Source organism: Trachurus trachurus, assembly GCF_905171665.1.
Source record: "Trachurus trachurus genome assembly, chromosome: 9".
Lineage (NCBI taxonomy): Eukaryota > Metazoa > Chordata > Actinopteri > Carangiformes > Carangidae > Trachurus > Trachurus trachurus.
The window spans coordinates 1750934-1774114 of NC_139895.1; the positions used below are offsets into that span (position 1 = coordinate 1750934).

Below are 23181 nucleotides of genomic sequence, written 5' to 3' on the forward strand. Positions count from 1 at the left end.
CGCCGACCCTGAACTGAATGACAAGTGTCACAGCTGTTGACTAATTTAGATAAATACGATTAACCCCCCTCCCCCTCCCTCACCACCACCACCACCATCATCGTAACTCACAGCGTTTTAGCGCCTCAACACGTTATCATACACACCTCCATCCTTTTCTTTTTAATAATTAACGCCTGAACCACCGGGTCTGTGTGTGTGTTTGTGTGTGTGGAAGCTTTTATTTTGTTTGCTGCTTACAAAAACAACACTTTTTTTTACATTTATCACTCTAATGGTGGTTTCATTCAAGATACTTCGTGGATGCACTTAAAGCTGTTGCCTCATTGTGATGGAGACGAAGCCGAGGAAGAAGTAATGATGATGATGATGATGATAGTATGGATTGAAGACATGTCTCCACATTCAGCTGCACCAACGTTTATATAGTTAAACGTCTCAGAATCAAAAAACAGAGCAAATTAGTCCTTTAATAAAAAGAAAACAACGGTGGAGTCTAAACATCTGATTGGTCTGACTGACAGTTCAATATTTTGTCAAATTCCCCCATTGCCATAATCCCTATAGTCATAGCAGTAGGTTCGTTACCTTTAATTGTCGGTGCAAGCTGTTTTTAGAACGGCGGAGCAGAGCGGTGAGCTGCTCAGAGCTACGCTACGGAGGCTCATTATGGGATTTCTTTGTTGGTTTCCCTCATCAAACTCATCAAATACACAATCCAACAACTCCACAACGCTCTGGTGGACAAGTTGTGAGCTGCACATTCACCACGCTATGAGATAATAACACAACGTTACCACACAGAGTTGTTTTAGAGGAAAATTCATGCAAAACCACTGATGCACGTTGCCTTCAGGGACAGTTTTTCATCAACAGTCTCTGTATTTCCCTCTAAAACAACTCTGTGTGGTAACGTTGTGTTATTATCTCATAGCGTGGTGAATGTGCAGCTCACAACTTGTCCACCAGAGCGTTGTGGAGTTGTTGGATTGTGTATTTGATGAGTTTGATGAGGGAAACCAAGAAATCCCATAATGAGCCTCCGTAGCGTAGCTCTGAGCAGCTCACGGCTCTGCTCCGTCGTTCTAAAAATAGCTTGCACCAACAATTAAAGGTAACGAACCTACTGCTATGACTATAGGGATTATGGCAATGTGGAAATTTAACAAAATATTGAACTATCCCTTTAACTGTGGAGCCGTTCCTCACTCACCAGCATTTTACTTTGTCGGACCAGAAACAGGAAGTGTTAAACGAGTTAAACTCTCCTGGACCTGCTTTATTTTGAAAAATCGGGGCTTGTGGTTTATTAACAAAAGATTTTAAAGGCTGTTTTATTTTGTGTGCGAAGGCAGTGGTTTTCAAAGTAAAAATGTGTTTGTGTTTGTGTGTGTGTGTGTGTGTGGATTTGAAGCTGCAGCAGCCACTTCCTGTTGTTTCCTGTGTGTTGAGTGTTGGTTCAGGTCTAATGTGTGTTTCTGTGTCTCAGTAGGAAACCAGCTAGCAGCAATGGGCCATCAAAGGTACGACATGCAGCTCTTATTGATCACACACACACATAATGACATTCAGCATCATACTTGTGTTTGCAAATAGACATCTGTGTGTGTGTGTGTAAGGGTGGATAAGTGTTATAGATCCGTCCTCCTACGGCCACATCAACATAATCACTTATTGACGCACACACACGCGCGCACACTGGGCCTCATATTCATTTGTGTGTGTGTGTGTCTTTGTGTTTGTGTTGCAGCAGAGTAATCACAGAGGATTACAAGGTCCCCGACAGGATGGTGGGCTTCAGTAAGTTTGACCTCCGACCCCTCGGGCTCCCGCTGCTCGCCACGGAGCTGATGAGGGGAACCAGTCTGGATTCACTCTTTGTCTCGCCAGAACCTTCCACCCAATCACAGGCCTTTTAAAGGGATACGCCAACTTTTTTATTTTCCGTGTCTTGCCTCACTCCCGAGTCCATGACCAGCAGATAGACACCATCCTTTCCACTGTGCGTGCAGTAACCATGGAGATAGAGCCGTATCGCCCGTAATTAGCTTAGCTCAAACACTGAAAGTGTATGGGTAGTGTTAGCCTGCCTCCACCTAAAGTCGCTAATTAGCTTAGCTTAGCTCAAACGCTGGAAGTGTATAGGTAGTGTTAGCCTGCCTCCTACCTAAAGTCGCTAATTAGCTTAGCTCAAACGCTGGAAGTGTATAGGTAGTGTTAGCCTGCCTCCTACCTAAAGTCGCTAATTAGCTTAGCTCAAACGCTGGAAGTGTATGGGTAGTGTTAGCCTGCCGCCACCTAAAGTCGCTAATTAGCTTAGCTCAAACACTGGAAGTGTATGGGTAGTGTTAGCCTGCCTCCACCTAAAGTCGCTAATTAGCTTAGCTCAAACGCTGGAAGTGTATGGGTAGTGTTAGCCTGCCTCCACCTAAAGTCGCTAATTAGCTTAGCTCAAACGCTGGAAGTGTATGGGTAGTGTTAGCCTGCCTCCACCTAAAGTCGCTAATTAGCTTAGCTCAAACACTGGAAGTGTATAGGTAGTGTTAGCCTGCCTCCACCTAAAGTCATCAGAGAAACTCTTCAGCAACTCTAAACGGAAACCGGCGGGCCGATCTTCGTCTCAGAGCTGACAAAACTCTCCGGTAAGGCATCTTGAGCGGTCAAATGCCGCTAACGGGACGAGATCGGTCAAAACGGAGGGTTCAAGCAAAGACGCTTTATTTTGGTTCAAGCTAGCTACATCGAGGGTAGGTTAGCTTCCTATTTCAAAGTAAAAGCATTCTATCGTCATGGTTTTCTGTATGTAAAGGGCAACGGGTGTTTTATTTTGTGAAAGTAACCGGAAGTGCGTTGGTCACAACGGCTAGCTTGAGTAGCGCCGAATTCGTCCGAACAAAATTGTAAACAGCTGGTATTTAGACAAATTAACGACACACTGCTGATCTAAACGGCTACTTTCTCGCCTAAACATGTTTGAAATGTGGATAAAGTGATATATTTACAGAGTTTAGAGCTAAAATGAAATCAGCTTCTGACTGCTGATTTCAGCTCGGGTAGGAGGCAGGCTAACACTACCTATACACTTCCAGTGTTTGAGCTAAGCTAATTAGCGACTTTAGGTGGAGGCAGGCTAACACTACCTATACACTTCCAGTGTTTGAGCTAAGCTAATTAGCGACTTTAGGTGGAGGCAGGCTAACACTACCCATACACTTCCAGTGTTTGAGCTAAGCTAATTAGCGACTTTAGGTAGGAGGCAGGCTAACACTACCTATACACTTCCAGTGTTTGAGCTAAGCTAATTAGCGACTTTAGGTAGGAGGCAGGCTAACACTACCTATACACTTCCAGTGTTTGAGCTAAGCTAATTACGGGCGATACGGCTCTATCTCCCTTGTTACTGCACGCACAGTCGAAAGGATGGTGTCTATCTGCTGGTCATGGACTCGGGAGTGAGGCAAGACACGAAAAAAAAAAAAAAAGTTGGCGTATCCCTTTAAACCTTGCTAGAACCCTTTTCACCTGACCAGAACCTTTCCACCTCAGACTGAACTGGTTGTTACAGGACTGTGATGAAATGTCTTTCTCTCCTCCTCCTCTCTCCTCCTCCTCTTCCTCCTCCTCCTCCTCCTCTTCCTCCTCCTCCTCCTCCTCTTCCTCCTCCTCCTCCTCTTCCTCCTCCTCCTCCTCCTCCTCCTCCTCCTCCTCCAGTCATCGGTAGGGGAGGAGAACAGATCACTAGGATCCAGTTGGAGTCCGGCTGCAAGATCCAGATAGCCGCTGGTGAGATTTTTTCCTTCACCTCCTCTTGAGCTTCTTGTGTTGAAGTGTCAGAAACAGAAACAGAACTGGGCCAAAGCTGCAGCCAGGTTTTATTTCTCAGTTAAAGGGATAGTTCAACATTTTGGCAAATAGGCCCATTGCCATAATCCCTATAGTCATAGCAGTAGGTTCGTTACCTTTAATTGTCGGTGCAAGCTGTTTTTAGAACGGCGGAGCAGAGCCGTGAGCTGCTCAGAGCTACGCTACGGAGGCTCATTATGGGATTTCTTGGTTTCCCTCATCAAACTCATGAAATACACAATCCAACAACTCCACAACGCTCTGGTGGACAAGTTGTGAGCTGCACATTCACCACGCTATGAGATAATAACACAACGTTACCACACAGAGTTGTTTTAGAGGGAAATTCATGCAAAACCGCTGATGCGAGTTGCCTTCAGGGACAGTTTTTCAGCAAGCAGTCTCTGTATTTACCTCGAAAACGGCTCAGTTTCGTAATGTTCCGTTATTATCTCATAGTGTGGTGAATGTGCAGGTCACAACTTGTCCACCAGAGCGTTGTGGAGTTTTTGGATTGTGTATTTGATGAGGGAAACTAAGAAATCCCATAATGAGCCTCCGTAGTGTAGCTCTGAGCAGCTCACGGCTCTGCTCCGCCGTTCTAAAAACAGCTTGCATCGACAATTAAAGGTAACGAACCTACTGCTATGACTATAGGGATTATGGCAATGGGCCAATTTGCCAAAATGTTGAACTATCCCTTTAACCTCATCTGAACCAAAGTGGAGACTATTAGTTCCTCTGGAGTTCACTTGCAGTTTGTTTTGGTCTAAATGAACAGTTCATCAAGTGGAAGATGAAATGATCTCCAAAAGACATGAAGTGCATAGTTAGTATCTATGGAAACCATCCCAGAGTGTAAATAGTAAATATCTTGTCTCAGTTTAGTTTAATGTATTTGACAAGGGACAACGTACATTAATAAAACATTGTAAAAAACAAATGTAAATGCACCCGAGTTAGCTACAAAAGCTAGTTTTCATCGCCAGTAGGGACTGGCGATGAAAACTAGCTGATGATAAAAGGCAACCTTAAAAAAAAAGCAACAATGAGGTAAAATACCAAAGACACTTTAATAAATATACATTTGTAAGACAATACACACATTTGCGATGGCACCAAAATACCAAAGACACATTCACATTGGTCTAAGTTATCTGAGAGCTCAAGTCTCCTGGGTTTCCCATTCTTTCAATGCTGCTGCTTTGTTTCCTTTTTTCACTCTGAACCTGTAGAAAACTACAATCATTCACTGATATTGATGAAAATATTGAAAAAAAAAGAGTGTTTCATGTTTAACTTTATGTCTTTTGGAGATCATTTCATTTCATCTTCCACTGGATTAACTGTTTTAAAGGGACAACGAGGAGTTTTGGAAAGCGAAGTGTTTCCCTACTACATTTCCCATGAGCCTCAGCGCGCACCGTGAAATTCTTTGACCGGTGCAAGACAGACTCATGTTTTCATTCATCAAGAATTAAAGTCAGAGGTTGGAAGACGATCAGATATCGTCGTAGTTCCCACCATAAACAGTGATTCGGTGGCGTTATTCTCATGACTCGCCGGGCAGCATCCGTGAAACCGGGCAGCATCCGTGAAACCGAATTAATTAAAATAACAAAATAACGATAGAGACAAAACGATATATTTATTGAAAATGGAGCCATTAACAAGTGGTTGCGTAGATTCATCCACATTAGTACGAGACTTTTTTATAACCAAATACAAACTCCTCGTTGTCCCTTTAACATTAACAGACATTTGGACTAGGGATGTGGAGATTCACAGATTCATATCGGTGGTCCGATATAAACGTATGCAATGCGACTGCACCGGTAGATTCAGGCTACATCGGACATAATTTATGGTTGAATTTGCGATGCATCTCTTCTAGCCTTCTACATCGGTAAATTGCATGGTTAAATCGATCATTTCATTTTCCGAGGCAACCTGAATGCACCACCGCAAAAGCCGTGCGCAGCCTCCTGCTGCCCCTGACAGGCAGCAGCAGTAGCAGCAGCTGTAGTCAGAGCCGCCAAGAGAAGTAAACAGTCCGAGTGAAGCGGCGGGTCAATACTCGGCCGTCACCGGCTGTAACTAGGAGGAGGGCCGTGGTAGATGTTCTGGTTGTAGTGAGCTGGGAAGCGGTGGTAGCCGCGGATGCTAACCGCTAGTTAGCGGTAGCGGTTAGCATCCAGACAGCTAGCAGGGCTAGTACAGGTAGCTCTCCTACTCTGCTGCACGCAGCTACACCTGAGCTTTGTGAGCACTGGCTGGAGACTAGAAAACACAGACTCTCCACCCAGAAATGTCCTGTGCACAACAAAACATCTGTGACTTGTCTCTTTTAAGTTGTTTTGTGAAGCACTTTGTAAACTTGTGTTTTTAAAGGTGCTATATAAATAAAGTTATTATTATTATAATATAGGAAAAGACCAAACTGCAGAGGTGCCACCACACAAGACTAGCCCATTTAAGCTGGATTTCATTTCCACCATTTATTTCCTCTAGACTGTACCTTTCAAATATGATTTACTGGTTTTCCCTGTAAAAATTAACCAAATATAGGCTACATGCCTCAAATTGATACAGAGAGTAAAGCAGAATGGTATTGAGGTAATAAACTTGATGTGGGAAGAAACTCTCATATCACAACTGTATCAAACATCATATCGAACCGAATCTCTTTGTAATTAAGTCATATCGTTATCAAATCACATTTGAATCGCATCGCATCGTGAACAGGAGTGAATCGTATCACATCGTATCGACAGGAGCTTCAGTGTATCGGTAATGTATTGTATCGGTGGCAGCGTATCAAGATGCGTATCGAATCGGCCTCAGTGGTGGAGATATACAACCCTAATTTGGACCTTTTACATGATGACTCTGTACAGCAGCGACTAAAACCTTTGCACAGTTCTGTTTCTGTTTCTGCTCTGTTGTTCTTAGACTGAACAGCTGTTTACAGATGTTGGTTCACCTGTCTAACTCACCTTCTTCTCTCTGTGTGTGTGTGTGTGTGTGTGTGCAGACAGTGGAGGTCTGATGGAGCGGCCGTGTTCTCTGACAGGAACTCCAGAGAGCATCGAGTAGGTTTCACTCCACCTCAGGTTACTTACTGTATTGATACCGAAGGGTTAAACTAGTTCTGCAGTCGAGAGTCGAAAGAAGCCACACACATCGAAATCAATACAAGACATGAAAACATAAAACAAAAGATGTTAAACAAGCAACAAATTAGACTCGACAGAAAGTGCTGCAATTCATGAAATGAATATAAAAGCATGAAATAAAAACAAATAATTTAAAAACGCCAAGAGCAAAGATAGATAGATAGATAGATAGATAGATAGATAGACTTTATTGATCCCAAGCTGGGAAATGACACTGCAGCAGCAGCATCACACAGACACACAGTGACAATACAGTGATGATAACAACATATAGTATAAGAATATAAAGAACAAACTATACATAATAAAATAGCAAAATATAAAGAACAAACTATATGTAATAAAATAGCAATAGCAAATATAAATAAAAAAATAATAATAATAAATAATAAATAATAAATGAAATAAAATAAAATGTAATTTCCTACATATATAGGTAAAAAAATAAAAATAAAAAAATAAAACAATTACATAAAAAGTCAGTCTATCCATAAGTTTCCGAACATCATCTATGGTCCACTGTTAAAAGCTGCTGTGATGATCCATGCCTTTTACAGATTTTCATTGAAAAAAAAAGAAAGAAAAAATCGAAAAAATTCCACTGGAAGAGCAAAACCGGCTTAGGTTTTTGACATTCGGAAAAAAGTGGATAAAAAAAAAAGAGAGAGAGATATGACTGTGTGTGTCTGCAGGCAGGCGAAGCGGCTGTTGGTCCAGATCGTGGACCGCTGTAGAAACGGCCCGGGTTTCCACGGCGACGGGGAGGGCGGGGCCTCTGTGCAGGAGATGCTGATCCCGGCCAGTAAAGTGGGACTGGTGATCGGCCGAGGAGGAGACACCATCAAACAGCTGCAGGTACACAACACACACACACACACACACACACACACACACACACACACACAGACACACACAAGTTGGGTTTCCATCGAAATGGATCGAATTTAAGAGCGGATTTTGTGAAAATGCACAAAAAGCAAATGCAAATTTATGACCGTTTCCATTCATTATTGTTTTGCGATTAGGAGGAGTGCGCCGTGAGATTACGTCATAAGAGAGCGTGACTGTATCCATGACAACAGTTGACACTCAGCTGACACTCAACATCATGGACAATTTACGTACTTTCCGGACTATAGACGCACCTGTATAAGCTGCACCAGCTACATTTTAAAAGAAAATACTGTACATATAGGCTGCACTTGAATATAAGCTGCAGGTTTTCATGTTGTAACATGAGATATTTACACAGAAAGACAGTAGGAACTGTGACAGTCTGTTCTGGTTACGTTCTTCTCCTCCATGTGCATCTGTTGACAACAAAGCCGGCGAAAAATCAATAAATGTAGCGGTGGATAACGTTACATAACATATACGATGTTACGACGTGTGATTGTGTCGTCTTAACCGTCATGGACAAAACATTACGGGTTACGGAGCGTTTGTGTTGCGGTGCAGAGAGGAGAGCTGGGACACCGGGGCGTCGCTGGGTGAAGTCCAGCAGCTTCACCCACAAACTCTGCCTCAATTCACATCATCTGTTTCCATAACAAAAAGTCACATTTTCATTTAATCGATACGCTGACAAATCCCCCCCTCCAAAGCGTCAAAACTTTTATGCGCATTTACTGCCTTTTTCTGGCGTTTCTATTCAAGTATTTATTCACAATTTTTGAAAATGCTCTGAGGTGTGTCTCCAACGTCCTCTGATGGTTGTGTGTGTTGTGTGTTTTAGGAGCGAGCGGGAGTGAAGATGATGATGATCCAGGACGGGCCGATGCCGACCGGAGCAGACAAACCTCTGCGCATCTCTGGAGACCCGTACAAAGTGCAGGTGAGGTAACCACGGCAACACATCGCCGGATGAAACCGTGGCAGCTGGGAAAAAAAAAAGTGATGTGATGAAACAGAAAAAACAGTGATTCCTGTCTTTTCTAATGACTTCAGAGCTGCAACGATTATGAATTAATCGAACAATAATTGATTATTGAATTAACCGTCAACTATTCTGATAATCTAATCATCAGTTTGAGTCGTTTTTAAAGGAAAAAAAAGTCCAGATTCTCTGATTCCAGCTTCTTCAATGTGAATATTTCTGAAATGAAATCTTGGTCGGCTAATGATTTTTTGGTCGACCAGTGCTTGGTCGACTATTTGGGGGCAGCCCTAATTGGTTCCCACTGAAGATTCAGTCAAACGGCTCTTCACCGTGTCAGGGACTAGTTTCAGCGGCGGATTAATACACACTCACTCTGCCTCGGTCCTGCAGGCGGCCCGGGAGCTGGTGCTGGAGGTGATCCGGGAGAAGGACGGAGACTTCAGGTCCGGACGCAACGACTTCAGCGCCCGACTGGGAGGAACCAGCCTGGACGTACGACACACGCGGACACACGCGCACACACACACACACACAGACACACACACACACACACACACAGAGACACACACACACACACACACACTGTTCTCTCCGCCTCGTCGATACTAAAAGTTTCTCTGTGGTTTTCCAGGTCCCCGTTCCCAGGTTCGCCGTCGGGATCGTCATCGGCAGAAACGGAGAAATGATCAAGAAGATCCAGAACGACGCCGGGGTCCGAATCCAGTTCAAAGCTGGTGAGTTTTAATCCAGATTAATCCAGATTAATCCAGATTAATCCAGATAAATCCGGATCGCTTTGTCACATTCACACCGGCTCACGTCTTCTCCACCGCACCGGTTCAAATCCGTCTTAATCCACCTCCAACAGGCCAGTTTACACCAGTATAGTCCAGTTTAATCCAGATTATAATACCAGTTTACATCGGTATAATCCAGTGTAATCCAGATCAATAACTGTGTATATATACTACTTTATGAATATTGTTTATTTGACCAGTTTGAATTTAATTTAAATCACATTTTGTTCCTAAAATCCCCCCTGAATCCACGCGACTGCTGGGATCAGAATAATCCTGTTTTTTTGGATCAAAGTTTTCCCCGATCCTACTGAAAAGTTTTGATCCAGATGAAAACCAAGATTGGATTACCTGATCTGATCTGATCTGATCTCAGAATCCGTTTTTGGTTTTGAAACAACCCATTTTCAAGATTTGATCCAATCCATTATCCAAAATCTGATCGGATTACCTTTGAACAACTGGGCTCAGTTTACATCAGTATAATCCAGTTTAATCCAGATTATATAAGAACATTAAATTGCCTTGGTATGAAATGCGCTATATAAATAAAGATGCCTTGCCTTGCCATAATACCAGTTTACATCGGTATCAGATTATAATAGGTGTGTATTCACCAGGATCTAAGATCTTTAAAGGATTGTTCACATCAATTTAATCTGGTCTGAAACCGGTTCTACTCCACATCAACTGGACTCGGTGTAATCCAGATTGAACATGGTTCTGTGATCCAGATTAAAACAGTTTGGTGACACCAGTATGAACCAAATTAAAACCAGTGTGGTTACAGAACCAGAATAATCCGGTTTGAAACTGGACTCGTTCATTTACACCAACGTGGTTTAGATTCTAATCGATTAGGCCTGGGACGATAACAAATTTTGCTGGACGATATATTGTCCCACAAATTATTGACGATAAACGATATTATTGACACATTTTTTTGAGAACAAATTAACCACTAATATAATAATAATATTTCATAATAATGCAAGTAGACCCTTTTAAATGCGATAAACTTTTATTTCTCATTTTATTTTTATTTTTTTTTTAATCATTGTAATTGGAATGACAAGAACTTCTATAGCTACTATCCTAAAAAAATAAAATAAACAAAAAATAATAAGCAGTGCAGCTCTTCTGTCCAATAACGTTACACACCTGAAGCTCCACTTTTCATTCAAACAAACCTAATGTGACTTCCACAGATGTAAGATTTCATCAATGAGACTAGCATTTATCTCCTAAAAAGTATTAAACCAGCCGGTGGTAAACCTCTAAAAACCTGCTGATAAGTTTTCTTAGTCGTTTTCTCCCCCAATGACGGAGGTTGACCGGCCAGTGAGCTGCTGCAGACCATAATACATCCATGCTGCAGACTGTGGGAAGCCCCGCTCCTCCTGCTCGCTGCTACCACAGTAGCTCCAAAAACGTCGGAGGAAATCTCCCAACAGGCGATGTGGATAAACTGACCACAGACTGGGATCTCAACTGTGACTTTCTCGCATGAAAAAATATTAAAACTTTAAAAAGTGACGTGTTAACAGCGCTGCAGCAAGAATAGCTTTCAGCTGCTTAGCTTTACAGTTAGCGCTGCCGGTTGCTGCCAAATGCATTCTGGGAAACAAAGATCCTGGATGACTGAAAAGAGGGTTCACTCCTTTCATTCTGCAAAAGAAACGGTCCCTTTTTTTTTACAGTCTATGGCTGAGACCGATGCACGAGTGAAGCCTCTTGTCATCCAGCCTGGTTGGAGGAAAACAAATACGTGCGCATGCACATGGCGATTTATCGAGGCCGGAAAAACTATCGAATTCATTTTCATTTATCGTGCGATTAATTGATTTATTGATTATCGTCCCAGGCCTATAATCGATTAAACCGGATCATTTAATCCAGATCAAAGCAGCAGGTGTGTTTTGTGGAGAGAATTTTGTTCCTTTATTATTCAATCAAATAGAAAAGATTTGAAACCAAAAAAGAGATTTGAGAGCAAAACAGAACAGGTTGCAATTGAAAAAAACATTCTTCCAATCTTTCTTTCAACTCTTTTCTATTTGACTGAATAATAAAGGAACAAAATTCTCTCCATAGTGTTTACGATCACCAATACACATCGATAATCAATCAATCAATCAATCTGTTGTTTGTGTTTGTGTCTCGCCTCCATCGTCCAGACGACGGCATCAGTCCGGAGCGCGTTGCCATGGTGATAGGGCAGCCAGACCGCTGCCAGCACGCGGTCCACCTCATCAACGAGCTCATCCAGACCGCACAGGTAACACACACAGAGGTAACACACACACACACACACACACACACACACACACACACACACACACACACACACACACACACACACACACACAGAGGTAACACACACACACACACACACACACACACACACACACACACACAGAGGTAACACACACACACACACACACACACAGAGAGAGAGGTAACACACACACACACCAGGGTATCCGCGGGGTCTTGAAAAGTATTAAAAGGTGATAAATCAATTTTGGGGAAATTAAGACCCTTAAAAAGTATTAAAAAGTCTTTTCACAACATTATAAAGTCTTAAATTTTGAGGGTATTTTTTTCTGAATTAACTGTCCAAGAGTTTGAGTCCTAAAAAACATTGTGAAAGTGTGTGAATTTATTCATTTTATCAAAAAAAAACAAAGATGAACCGGTACATAAAAAAGAAAAGTTTGTTGATTGTTGTTTTTGTTTTTTGAGAGTGGAGCAATTTTTTTTTTTTTTTTTTTTTTTGATAAACTTTGCCTTTGATTTATTATCCTAGTCTATTTTGAATTCTGTTGTATCATAGTTGTCTAAAGTCTTTATCACAAACTAAAACCGTTACGTTTAAAGTGTCACTGTTGTGATTAGGGATGTCACGATTACTTGTTTTCACAATTAAACACCACAATTAATTAATCATCATGATTCCTAAATACCGTCACTTTACAAAAAAGATTATGTCGGAACTATATTGGCAAATAAGCGCCAAAATAAAGGTGAATGCACAGATACTGGTTTAAATTAAGTTAATTTTCCTAATGTAACATTGAATTGGTATATGTTAGCGTGTCATTTGTAATAAAAAAAATTAAAATACACTTTTTGGTATAGATGACAATTATTAACTATATTATTTTGTGTAAATAATTAGTAATGCAACCTATAGTTTGACTGTATTTGATTTTACACTTTCATAGTGTTGTGAAATTAATTAATGTACAATAATCGTGATAATCATAACACCGTGATTATTTCTCCGACAATAATCGTACCAACAAAATGTATAATCGTGACATCCCTAGTTGTGATGTAAACGGTTGCAGCTTTAAGTGGCGGTGAGGTGTTAAAAATATCGACAAGGTCTTGAAAAAAGTATATAAAAGGTGTTAGAGTTAACGGAGACGAAAAAAAGCACAAGGCTTACTTCACAGGTGGCAGTCTCTTATATAAACTCTGTGGGTGGGCCAATGGCTGGCTGCTAATCAAAAACAATGAATGATAAATTAATACAGGTAAACAATTACATTGTGCGTATCAACCAAAAGAATATAATAGTGAAAGATTATATGTAATCAAAGGATATATATTAAAAGAATAATAATAAGGGCTATGTTTATAGACAATGAGGACATACCAAACAAATAAGGACAAATATATACCCACACTAAATAATCTAGAGCAAAGAAAATGTGGAGAAGAAAGGGAAAAACGAAGAAACTTAGTAAATCCAACTAGGGCAAATCGTGACAATATCAAGTGAATATATTAAAAATGGGTGTATCGAAAAAACATGATTACAGTAAATCACAAGGGAATTATCACAGGCAATAACATCACATCAGAGTTATCATATCGTCGTATATCTACAAAAATAATCTGTGAAAAAGAAAATATAAAAAACACTGTAGAGTGTCAATGTAAGAAAAGTTTGTAGATGGGTGTATCACTAAAGACATGATTAAATCGCTACATGATTATTGCCGAGTATTAGAATTAACTTCAAGATTCCTGTATATACCCTGCACACACACACACACACACACACACACACACACACACACACAGACTCACACACACACACACAGACTCACTCTCTCTGACGTGTGTGTGTCTGTAGGAGCGTGACGGCTTCGGCTCGGCCCTACGTGGCGGCGGCGGCGGTGGCGGTGCTGGTGCCGGTGGTGGCGGTGGCGGCCGGGTGAGGGGCCGTGGTGATTGGACCATGGGCTCTCCTGGACCGCTACAGGAAGTGACCTACACCATCCCAGCTGACAAGTGTGGCCTGGTCATCGGCAAAGGTATGACCTCATCACACACACACACACACACACACACACACACACACACACACACAGATGTAGCGAAACGACGTGATCACGTTTCTATGGTTTATGTGTAACAAGTGTGATGGGTAAAATATAGGGCCGGGACTTTATCGCGTTAATTACGATTAATTAATTAATTACACAAAAATTAACGCGTAAAAAAAAATTAACGCATTTAATCGCACTTATTAAATTTTTTTTTTTTCCTCACGTGTGTCTACGTGCGGTGCGCCCGCACGCGAGAGAGGCGGCAGTTTGAGAGGCTGACTGGCAGAGATGAGAGCTGGTGAAACACTAGCATAGTTATTTAAAACACCATCTCTGATCTCTGCCTGCACATAGATACACAGACACGGGCGCACGCTAAATGCGCTATATAGCGCTAATTGCTCAGCTGCAGCGATATATCTATGACCTGTCACTGTCACAGCTGCAGCTCATCTCATTATGATAGGACTTCACCCTCAGAGCTCTGTCTTCAGACTGTCCTGACCTGTCCCTGAACATCACACAGGGACAACATGGAGCTGCCTGTGTGATTGGTTACTGACTTTTATTAATGTTTACATCAGGCTGAGTTCAACAAATCAGTTTATGCTACTGTGATTTAAGTAGCCTAGTTAAATACTACAGTAATCATCATAGTGTATTGGAAGGAAAGACCATTTAATCTGTATGTATCAAATATCGATTAATGAATTAACCAATAATTTGCATCCCTAGTCTGTTGGTCTTGGTTAAGTACCACCTTGAATGCTTAAGCTTATGTATTCAGTCATTCACTGGTATACTAAAATCCATGTGGAAAAAAAAAAGCTTCTAACTGTTCTCAGGTCAAATATTTATATGCGATTAAAATGCGATTAATTAATTACAAAGCCTCGAATTAATTAGATTAATTTTTTTTAATCGAGTCCCGGCCCTAGTAAAATACTGTGGATGATGATGTGAACGACCGACATCATGACCGAGTTGTTTTTATCCTGATGATTTTTTTCAGTCAGAAAGTTGTTTTTCCGATTATACCGAGGCCACTTGAACGCAGCGTTCACTGCAGGCCGTTCAGGTCTCATGTAGGAGTGAGAGCGCTTGGTTAAAGGTATAGTACGTAGGAATTCCCCCCATCCAGCGGTGCGGTTGCATATCTGAACGTATTCTTGATGTTGCATTCAGGTGAAATGGGGCAGACGTCAGACAGACAACAGACGCTGCATGTAACAGGATAAACAAGCGTCTATGTAAACAAGTGGTCTGACAACATGTTGTCATGGTGATGTGGTATTGTTTTACCGTCTTTCTCTGGTGGAGTAAAATGACATCCGGTTGGTTTGCCGACGGCCGTCTGCCTGACTGCACCTGAATGCAACACCGGTGCCTCCGTCCTTCCTCACACTACACAGTGGTGACAGTTTTAACAGGCCGTTTCCGTGGTTACCTACGGTCACGATGCAACATGGCCGCCTCGGTTCGGTGCGTCGCCCACTTATGTATTTGTAACGACTTGTAACAACTCATTCTAAGGAACCAGAAAGCTGAAATACGGATTTATGAAAGACAGGTTTGATTTTTGATCAGAAAAAGACAAATAAGTTACAGACTGGAGCTTTTAACCACCCACACCGCAGGGCTGACAAAAATATATACTACTGTATTTTCCGGACTATATGTCGCACCGGAGTATCAGTCGCATCTGTCAAAAAATACGTCATGAAGAGGAAATAATGAAAGTAACAGCAAACAAACACTGCACATCTCCAACATCAGGCAGGTTTCCAGGATGCCAAGTCGCCTACTGTTCATTGTAATGTAACAACTGCCGATGGGAACCGGTGTCAAAAAGGAAAAAAGGAAGAAAAAAAAAACAATTGATCACGGACTTCATGATCGATTTTCCATGGCAACGAAAGAAGCTTCGAAGCTTCAATTTTTTTGGGTCAGCCCTAAATATAAGTCACTTCTAAATATAGGTTGCATGGCCAAACTACTAAAAAAAAGTGCGATTTGTAGTCCGGAAAATATGGTACATCTTATGGGGCCGATAAGTTGATGATATCGGACTGATCGGAACAACGTCATAATTTAATGTAGTTGTTTAGATAGATGGATAGATGGATGGATAGATTCTTTATTGTCTGCCCAAAAGGGTAGCAGAAATTTGTCTTTGACAGGGCTCATCACTTTACATACACTCATATAAAACACAGTAAGGCAATAAAAACATTTACAAAAAATAACGCTGTGAAACTGAGCTGAGACGTTAGACGAAGAAGAGAAACCTGGGCTCAGTTCAGAACACGACATGGACACAATCCCCAACACAAAAATAAAATAAGAGAGTAAATCTAACACAATGTTAGTTCAGTGTTTTATAAAAGAGAGAGACAGAGAATGACAGGATTCATCTCTTCACTGGAGAGAAACAAAACCAGTTTTATTTAACGTAGCTTTCTGTCACCTGCTCCACAATCAATATAACTACACCTCCATTCACCGGCCTGTGTGTGTGTGTGTGTGTCTGTGTGTGTGTCTGTGGGTCTGTGTGTGTGAGGTCAAGAGGGTCGAGCAGCAGCTTTCAAAATAAAAGCAGCGACACAAAAAAGATGTCAAGTAGCGAATGTTTAGACACCATATGGTCTCTGTTGTTCAGTAAACTGAATTTAATTGGTCGGCACCAGATTAAAACAACTTCACACACACACACACACACACACACACACACACACACACACACACACACACACACACACACACACACACACACACACACACACACACAGATGAGGAGAATGACTGATAGATGATGAACACATGAGGAGTTCTTTTCCAAAACGCTGTAAATCCATTTTAATAGTTTTCAAGAAAATGACATTTTTTACCCAACTTGTGAATATTCAGTTTATCCTGTTAAAGTGATTGTTGGCTCAGTCTGAACATGTTGAATAAAGATTATTAAATCAAACAACAATATTGTGGATTATAAATTCAAAGTTTTTTTTTTTTTTTTTTCCAAACGCTATAAAAAAAAAAACCTCATGTCAGTCTCTTAACACATTAAACAACGAGACCTACGGACTGTGGATTGGTCAAAGCTAAGCTAACAGCGGTAGCTAAGCTAACGGTGGTAGCTAAGCTAATGGTGGTAGCTAAGCTAACAGCAGTAGCTAAGCTAACGGCGGTAGCTAAGCTAACAGCAGTAGCTAAGCTAACGGCGGTAGCTAAGCTAACGGCAGTAGCTAAGCTAATGGCGGTAGCTAAGCTAACAGCAGTAGCTAAGCTAACGGCAGTAGCTAAGCTAACGGCAATAGCTAAGCTAACGGCAGTAGCTAAGCTAACAGCAGTAGCTAAGCTAACGGCGGTAGCTAAGCTAACAGCAGTAGCTAAGCTAATGGTGGTAGCTAAGCTAACAGCAGTAGCTAAGCTAACGGCGGTAGCTAAGCTAACGGCGGTAGCTAAGCTAATGGTGGTAGCTAAGCTAACAGCAGTAGCTAAGCTAACGGCGGTAGCTAAGCTAACGGCAGTAGCTAAGCTAACAGCTGTAGCTAAGCTAACATCAGGACGTCAGCTGTTAAAACCCTCCCGTTGTGGGACACGACATGAAACTACTCCAGTTAGCTCAGTCATGTTGGAACTCAGATATCCACTGGAGAAAATATTTTTTCATGGAGCGTTTATTGAGTCACTGAGTTATTAAAGTTAAACAGGTAGCTAACCGTTAGCCCAGCTAATCTATGATAACCATGACTAATTACAAAAACGTGCACACAGAAATAGTAATGTTTGTCCAATCATTGGTTTTATAAACTTTACAATCATCAGATTAGTCTAAACGGTGATATAGTGACATGAACAATTAGATAAATATAGCGAAACTCGTCACTATTGTTCTCATGCTGGTTTTCTACCAGGAAGTAGTTGTAAACAACAAGGAGGTTCGTTCTATAGAGATTTGATATGAAACGTTGTTGGATCAGTGAAAAGGTTCAGTACGCGGCAAAATTTGCTGTGGAAAAGAGCACAACATTTTCACTGTTTATAGAAAACAGTGAAAATAAATGGATTATTGATCCTCTGTGAAAGTGTTGCTGACGTTAACTGTGTGTGTGTGTGTGTGTGTGTGTGTGTGTGTGTGTGTGTGTGTGTGTGTGTGTGTGTGTGTGTGTGTGTGTGTGTGTGTGTGTGTGTGTGTGTGTGTGTGTGTGTGTGTGTGTGTGTGTGTGTGCAGGGGGGGAGACCATCAAGAGTATCAACCAGCAGTCCGGTGCCCACGTGGAGCTGCAGAGGAACCCCCCCCCCTCCACCGACCCCAACACCCGCGTCTTCACCATCCGAGGCTCCGCCCAGCAGATGGACCTGGCCCGCCAGCTCATCGACGACAAGATCGGGGTGAGTACGGCCCAACGCTGTAGCCATAGCAACGCATTGACTGTAAACATGAATATTATGGCATATGTCAGTGGTTCACAAACTTTTTAGATCACACACCTTCTTCTTCTGCTACCCCACTGCCTCACGCATTAAAACAAATTCCATTTTGGTTACACCTTTTTTTTTATCAAAATGATTCAGGTCAACAAATGACTTTATTGAATTTTTCTGTTTCCACTGTGAAATTATTAGTTATTATTAGTTATTTAATAATTAATAAAACCATGTCATCATTACCCTTTTCATGTCCTGCACCACAGCTTGGGAATCCCTGGAATATCATTATTATATTGTGTAATATTATTATAAAAGCTATCGGACAAAGTGCAATTTGAAGACGTCATGACGATGCTGCTCAGTGTGATGTCATGTGGTGAGGTGTGACGTCATCACTGAGCCAGCCGTGTCTCCTTTACTTTACTTTATTAGTTTATTTAGTCTGGACAGTGCATATTAATTACTCTAGTACAGTGAGTACTAGAGTACCACAGTAAATACACCAGATTTATCACTGCTGCTAAATTACATCCGTCGTCCCCAAAACAATACAACTATTAACATAAGTCCATAAAGACAGAGGACCAGTAGATAACAGAAGTACATTTACATAGTTACAGGGTTGGACAGGATTCTTTCAATTGTAAAAAAAAAAATATATATATAATCTATATTCATTAGATTCACATGACGTCACTGTGTTTCTGCGCCGCCATATTTGTGTCTGAATCAGGGCAATCTGGACACAGATCACAGCGTCACGTTACCAGAACAAGTGGAGTAGTAGGAGGAAATCAGCAAGAGACCGAAAATTGACGTTATTTGAAAGATGCCAGGATTATATTGTGCTGTTGACTGTGATAGCAGTCGCCAAAAAAAACCCCGGACTGCAGTTTTATTCCATCCCAAAAGACGTAAAGTTATAGGCGGAATAAATAGTTGACTGCAGGCATCTATCAGTCGCAGCGTGGGCTGTGACAAGTCTCACTAAAAGAGGGGATTCACTTTTTTTTTTAACAACATGGATATATTGAATTCTGCATTTTGATTACTTTCTTATTAATTACTCACTGATTCTGCATTCAGGGTCTTTTATTTCTGTATAACAGACCGTTGCTAAGTAAAACGGGCCGTTGCTAGGGACGCCGCTCTGATCAGCGCAGCAGGGCAGAAGAACTATCAAGGATTTTTACCTTGTGTTTCATTTTTACCAGCTTCAGACTAATTGTGATGTTAGAAAAATGACTTGTAGCTTGTTAGAGGGAGAGTGGAGGCTCTCTGCCTCCCTCACCGCTGCTGGAAACCAAACCTGCGATCAGAGCGGACAGAGCGGACGGGCCAGCGCAGTGTCAGACCAGCTGTGTCTGTGCCACCGCGAGTCCGTGACACAAACGTGTCCTGTAACCGTCATCTCTTATGACAGACAGGACGACATAAATGCCACATCGTAACATTTACATGATAATTCATCAATCTACTGATTGATTATCAAAAGCTCATTGAAAACAACTACACGCAAGTCGACTGGGAGGAGGGTGAGGAGCAAACAGCGGAGAAGTGACCGGACTAAGGACTTTGATCATCATCATTACGTCTAAAATTAATTAATTAATTCATAAACTGTGTAATAAGTGGGATAATATAGAGTTAGTCTGTTGTTATAGAGATATAAACCCAGACAGGATGTATGAAACCCTGTCATTTTGTCAAGAAACTGTCATTTCCATCCTGCGGTTTGCATGCTGTCATATGAGGAGACCTGTCAAATCGGACACAAATATGGCGGCGGTCCCTTCGACGTGACGTCACTGCAACCCATGAATAGCTGGAATTAACATGATTAATTGAAATATAAAAATATGTCTCCTTGTCTCCTCAGGGCTCAGGCATCATGAGTAACGGAGGTTTTGGCTTCAGTCCCTTCACCCAGGGCCCTGCTGCACACCAGAAGTAAGACACACACACACACACACACACACACACACACACACACACACACACACACACACACACACACACACACACACACTTGACAATAGAAACTCTCAATAACTGAGTCTGTGATCTGTGTGTGTGTGTGTGTGTGTGTGTGTGTAGCTGTGGCAGTGGACAGACCTTCCTGACGGGCGTTTGGGGAAACACCTACCAGACCAGCTGGCAGAACCCGGGACAACAAGACCCAGGTAACACACACACACACAGCTTTTATTTTGAAAAACTTTTTTCTTTTTTTGGAGCATTTGCAGTGCAGGGCTTTTATTTTGAAAACTTTTTTGGAGCATTTGTAGTGCAGGGCTTTTATTTTGAAAACCTTTTTTTGGAGCATTTGCAGTGCAGGGCTTTTATTTTGAAAACCTTTTTTTTGGAGCATTTGTAGTGCAGGGCTTTTATTTTGAAAACCTTTTTTTGGAGCATTTGCAGTGCAGGGCTTTTATTTTGAAAACTTTTTTCTTTTTTTTTTGGAGCGTTTAGAGAAATTTACAGGAAAGTTTCCACCCCTTTGCAGCCCTACTCATCACTGATCATTACTGTTATTGATCATGTTGTGTTCTGTGTGTGTGTGTGTGTGTGTGTGTGTGTGTGTGTGTGTGTGTGTGTAGGTCAGCAGAACCAGCCTCAGAGCCTGATGACAGACTACAGTAAGGCCTGGGAGGACTACTACAAGAAACAGAGTACGACACACACACACACACTAGAGCTGCGTTTCTGATTCATATCGATCGATTCATTAAATCCTTAGATCCATCTGTTTATTTACAGTTCTAAAGTTGACACACCCTGACAGAATTAGTGAAATACTGGCTACGTTTCAGAAAATATAACTGATAATGCAACAAAACAGTTTTTATTCAGAGTTAGTGGCTGGACGAAGCCGTTTATTATCATCACACAACTGTGTTTGATCTCTTTGAATCCTAATGAGAAGTGCAATGATCAAAAGTTTACATGTAATACCCTCAAAGTTTGACCCTGATAATAAACACACAGACTGACACAGACTGGTTTAAATAGTTACTCAGGGAAACTGTCCACGCCTGTAACTTGATGCTTGTAATTAGAGTCTGTGTATAAAGAGTCAATGAGACAAACTCCTGCACATTTCATCACTGCTGCTCTGACTCTGCTGGATTCTGAGCCACGAGGAAAGAAACAGAACTGTCTGAAGTCCTGAGGGAGGAGGTTGTTCAACTTTATAAAACAGAAAACGAACCGGGTATCGATTCCACATCCTGGTCCCAGGGCTCCAGACTAACTGTTTTCACTAGGAGCAGCACAGTAAACCTCTGACTTAAAACTCTAGGAGCACAAGCAGAAGATTTACTTGCAAATCGACTTGCAAAGTAAATTTTCAAATTTCCTCTAATTTTCACTGTATTACTGATACAGTAAATACTTTGATAAATGCAGAAACTATAATGTTTTAAATTCACATTTTATTGTGCAACCGTTTTAATAATAAATAATAATAAACAAGTTATAGCCTACATCTTAAATACTGAAAATATAAAGTTAATGACTAGGCTACACTAATAACACCAATAACAGAACGAGTAGACACACAACTCGCCTCCGCTCCGAGATGTAGAGAAGAGAAACACACATTTCCTTTCACACGTTAGCCAATCACAGTGGTCATTAAAAATTTTTTTTTTTAAATCTACTATTGTAGAAAAAAATTTAGTGGCAGTCTGGAGCCCTGGTACCTGAACGCACCTTCACATGGCATGCGTCAGAGTGAGAGAGGAAACAGTCGATGGAAGACTCTCTGATCTCAGCCCGTTGTTTTAAATCACCGACTGAAAAACAACCGTCTGTCATTTAAAATAAAATCACAGGCTGAGAATCGCTGCAGCTTTTGAATCAATATTGAATTCCCTGTGATATAATGAGCCAAGTAGCCGGTAGTCCAGCACTTCACATATCTTGGGATAGAAATATACGCTTCTCTCTAATCTATTGTAAAGAACAACTTCTGAAGAAAATAACGTATGATTTGGACAGATGGAAGACTCTACCAAACTCATTGCAGGCTCGTATAGCTATTATGGAGATGAATGTGCTACCGAGAGTTAGTTTTTTAAGTTTTTTTTCACCTGAATAAAAGCTGATGGTGTGTGTGTGTGTGTGTGTGTGTGTGTGTGTGTGTGTGCAGGTCAGTCGTCTCAGCAGAGCTCAGTGCCAGACTACACTGCAGCGTTAGCAGAATACTACAGACAGCAGCCCTACCTGTGGAACCCCGCCCAGATACAGGTAACACACACACACACACACACACACACACACACACACACCGCTGTAGTGTCAATGATCTGATCAATAACAGAAGCTCGTTACTGATCAGTTTTTATAACAGATCATGACCAGAAAAATGAATCAAGTTGTTTGTGGTTATTTTATTGTTCAGACAATTATCACATTTTTAACTAGATGCTGAATCATAAAACAGATCAGTTATAGAACTTTAGAGTTTAGTGTCTTCACTCCGATATAACATCTAAGTCTGATCAGATGCTGCGTCCAATCAATAACTGATATCCAATAAGAATATAATTTAAAGGGGACATATTCAGTTCATTTCAGCTTCTTGACATGGTACCTTGATGTCTAACAGTAATGTTAGTAACATGCTTTGGTCAGAAAAACAGCTGGTTCTCTACACACCAGTTTCACAGCCCTGCTCTAAACGGTCAGTTTAGAACCTTCGCTCT

General features: G+C 41.3%; 1 protein-coding gene across 4 annotated transcripts in view; it reads left to right on the forward strand.

Moving 5' to 3' along the window:
* Positions 1-23181, forward strand: part of LOC310991345 (far upstream element-binding protein 3-like) — a 41700-nt gene that overhangs the window by 13421 nt on the left and 5098 nt on the right. Inside the window, exons 3-17 of one of the 4 annotated variants that reach the window (XM_083979022.1) lie at positions 1490-1523; positions 1754-1800; positions 3712-3783; positions 6878-6935; positions 7712-7874; positions 8755-8853; positions 9289-9390; positions 9530-9632; positions 11873-11973; positions 13843-14023; positions 18273-18433; positions 20352-20422; positions 20570-20655; positions 21073-21144; positions 22626-22723. In XM_083979022.1, the coding sequence (XP_083835148.1) occupies positions 1490-1523; positions 1754-1800; positions 3712-3783; positions 6878-6935; positions 7712-7874; positions 8755-8853; positions 9289-9390; positions 9530-9632; positions 11873-11973; positions 13843-14023; positions 18273-18433; positions 20352-20422; positions 20570-20655; positions 21073-21144; positions 22626-22723 (1448 nt within the window). Of the gene's footprint in view, positions 1-1489; positions 1524-1750; positions 1801-3711; positions 3784-6877; positions 6936-7711; positions 7875-8754; positions 8854-9288; positions 9391-9529; positions 9633-11872; positions 11974-13842; positions 14024-18272; positions 18434-20351; positions 20423-20569; positions 20656-21072; positions 21145-22625; positions 22724-23181 lie in introns of all 4 variants that reach the window. The other 3 variants (XM_083979023.1, XM_083979024.1, XM_083979021.1) reach the window with 3 other exon arrangements.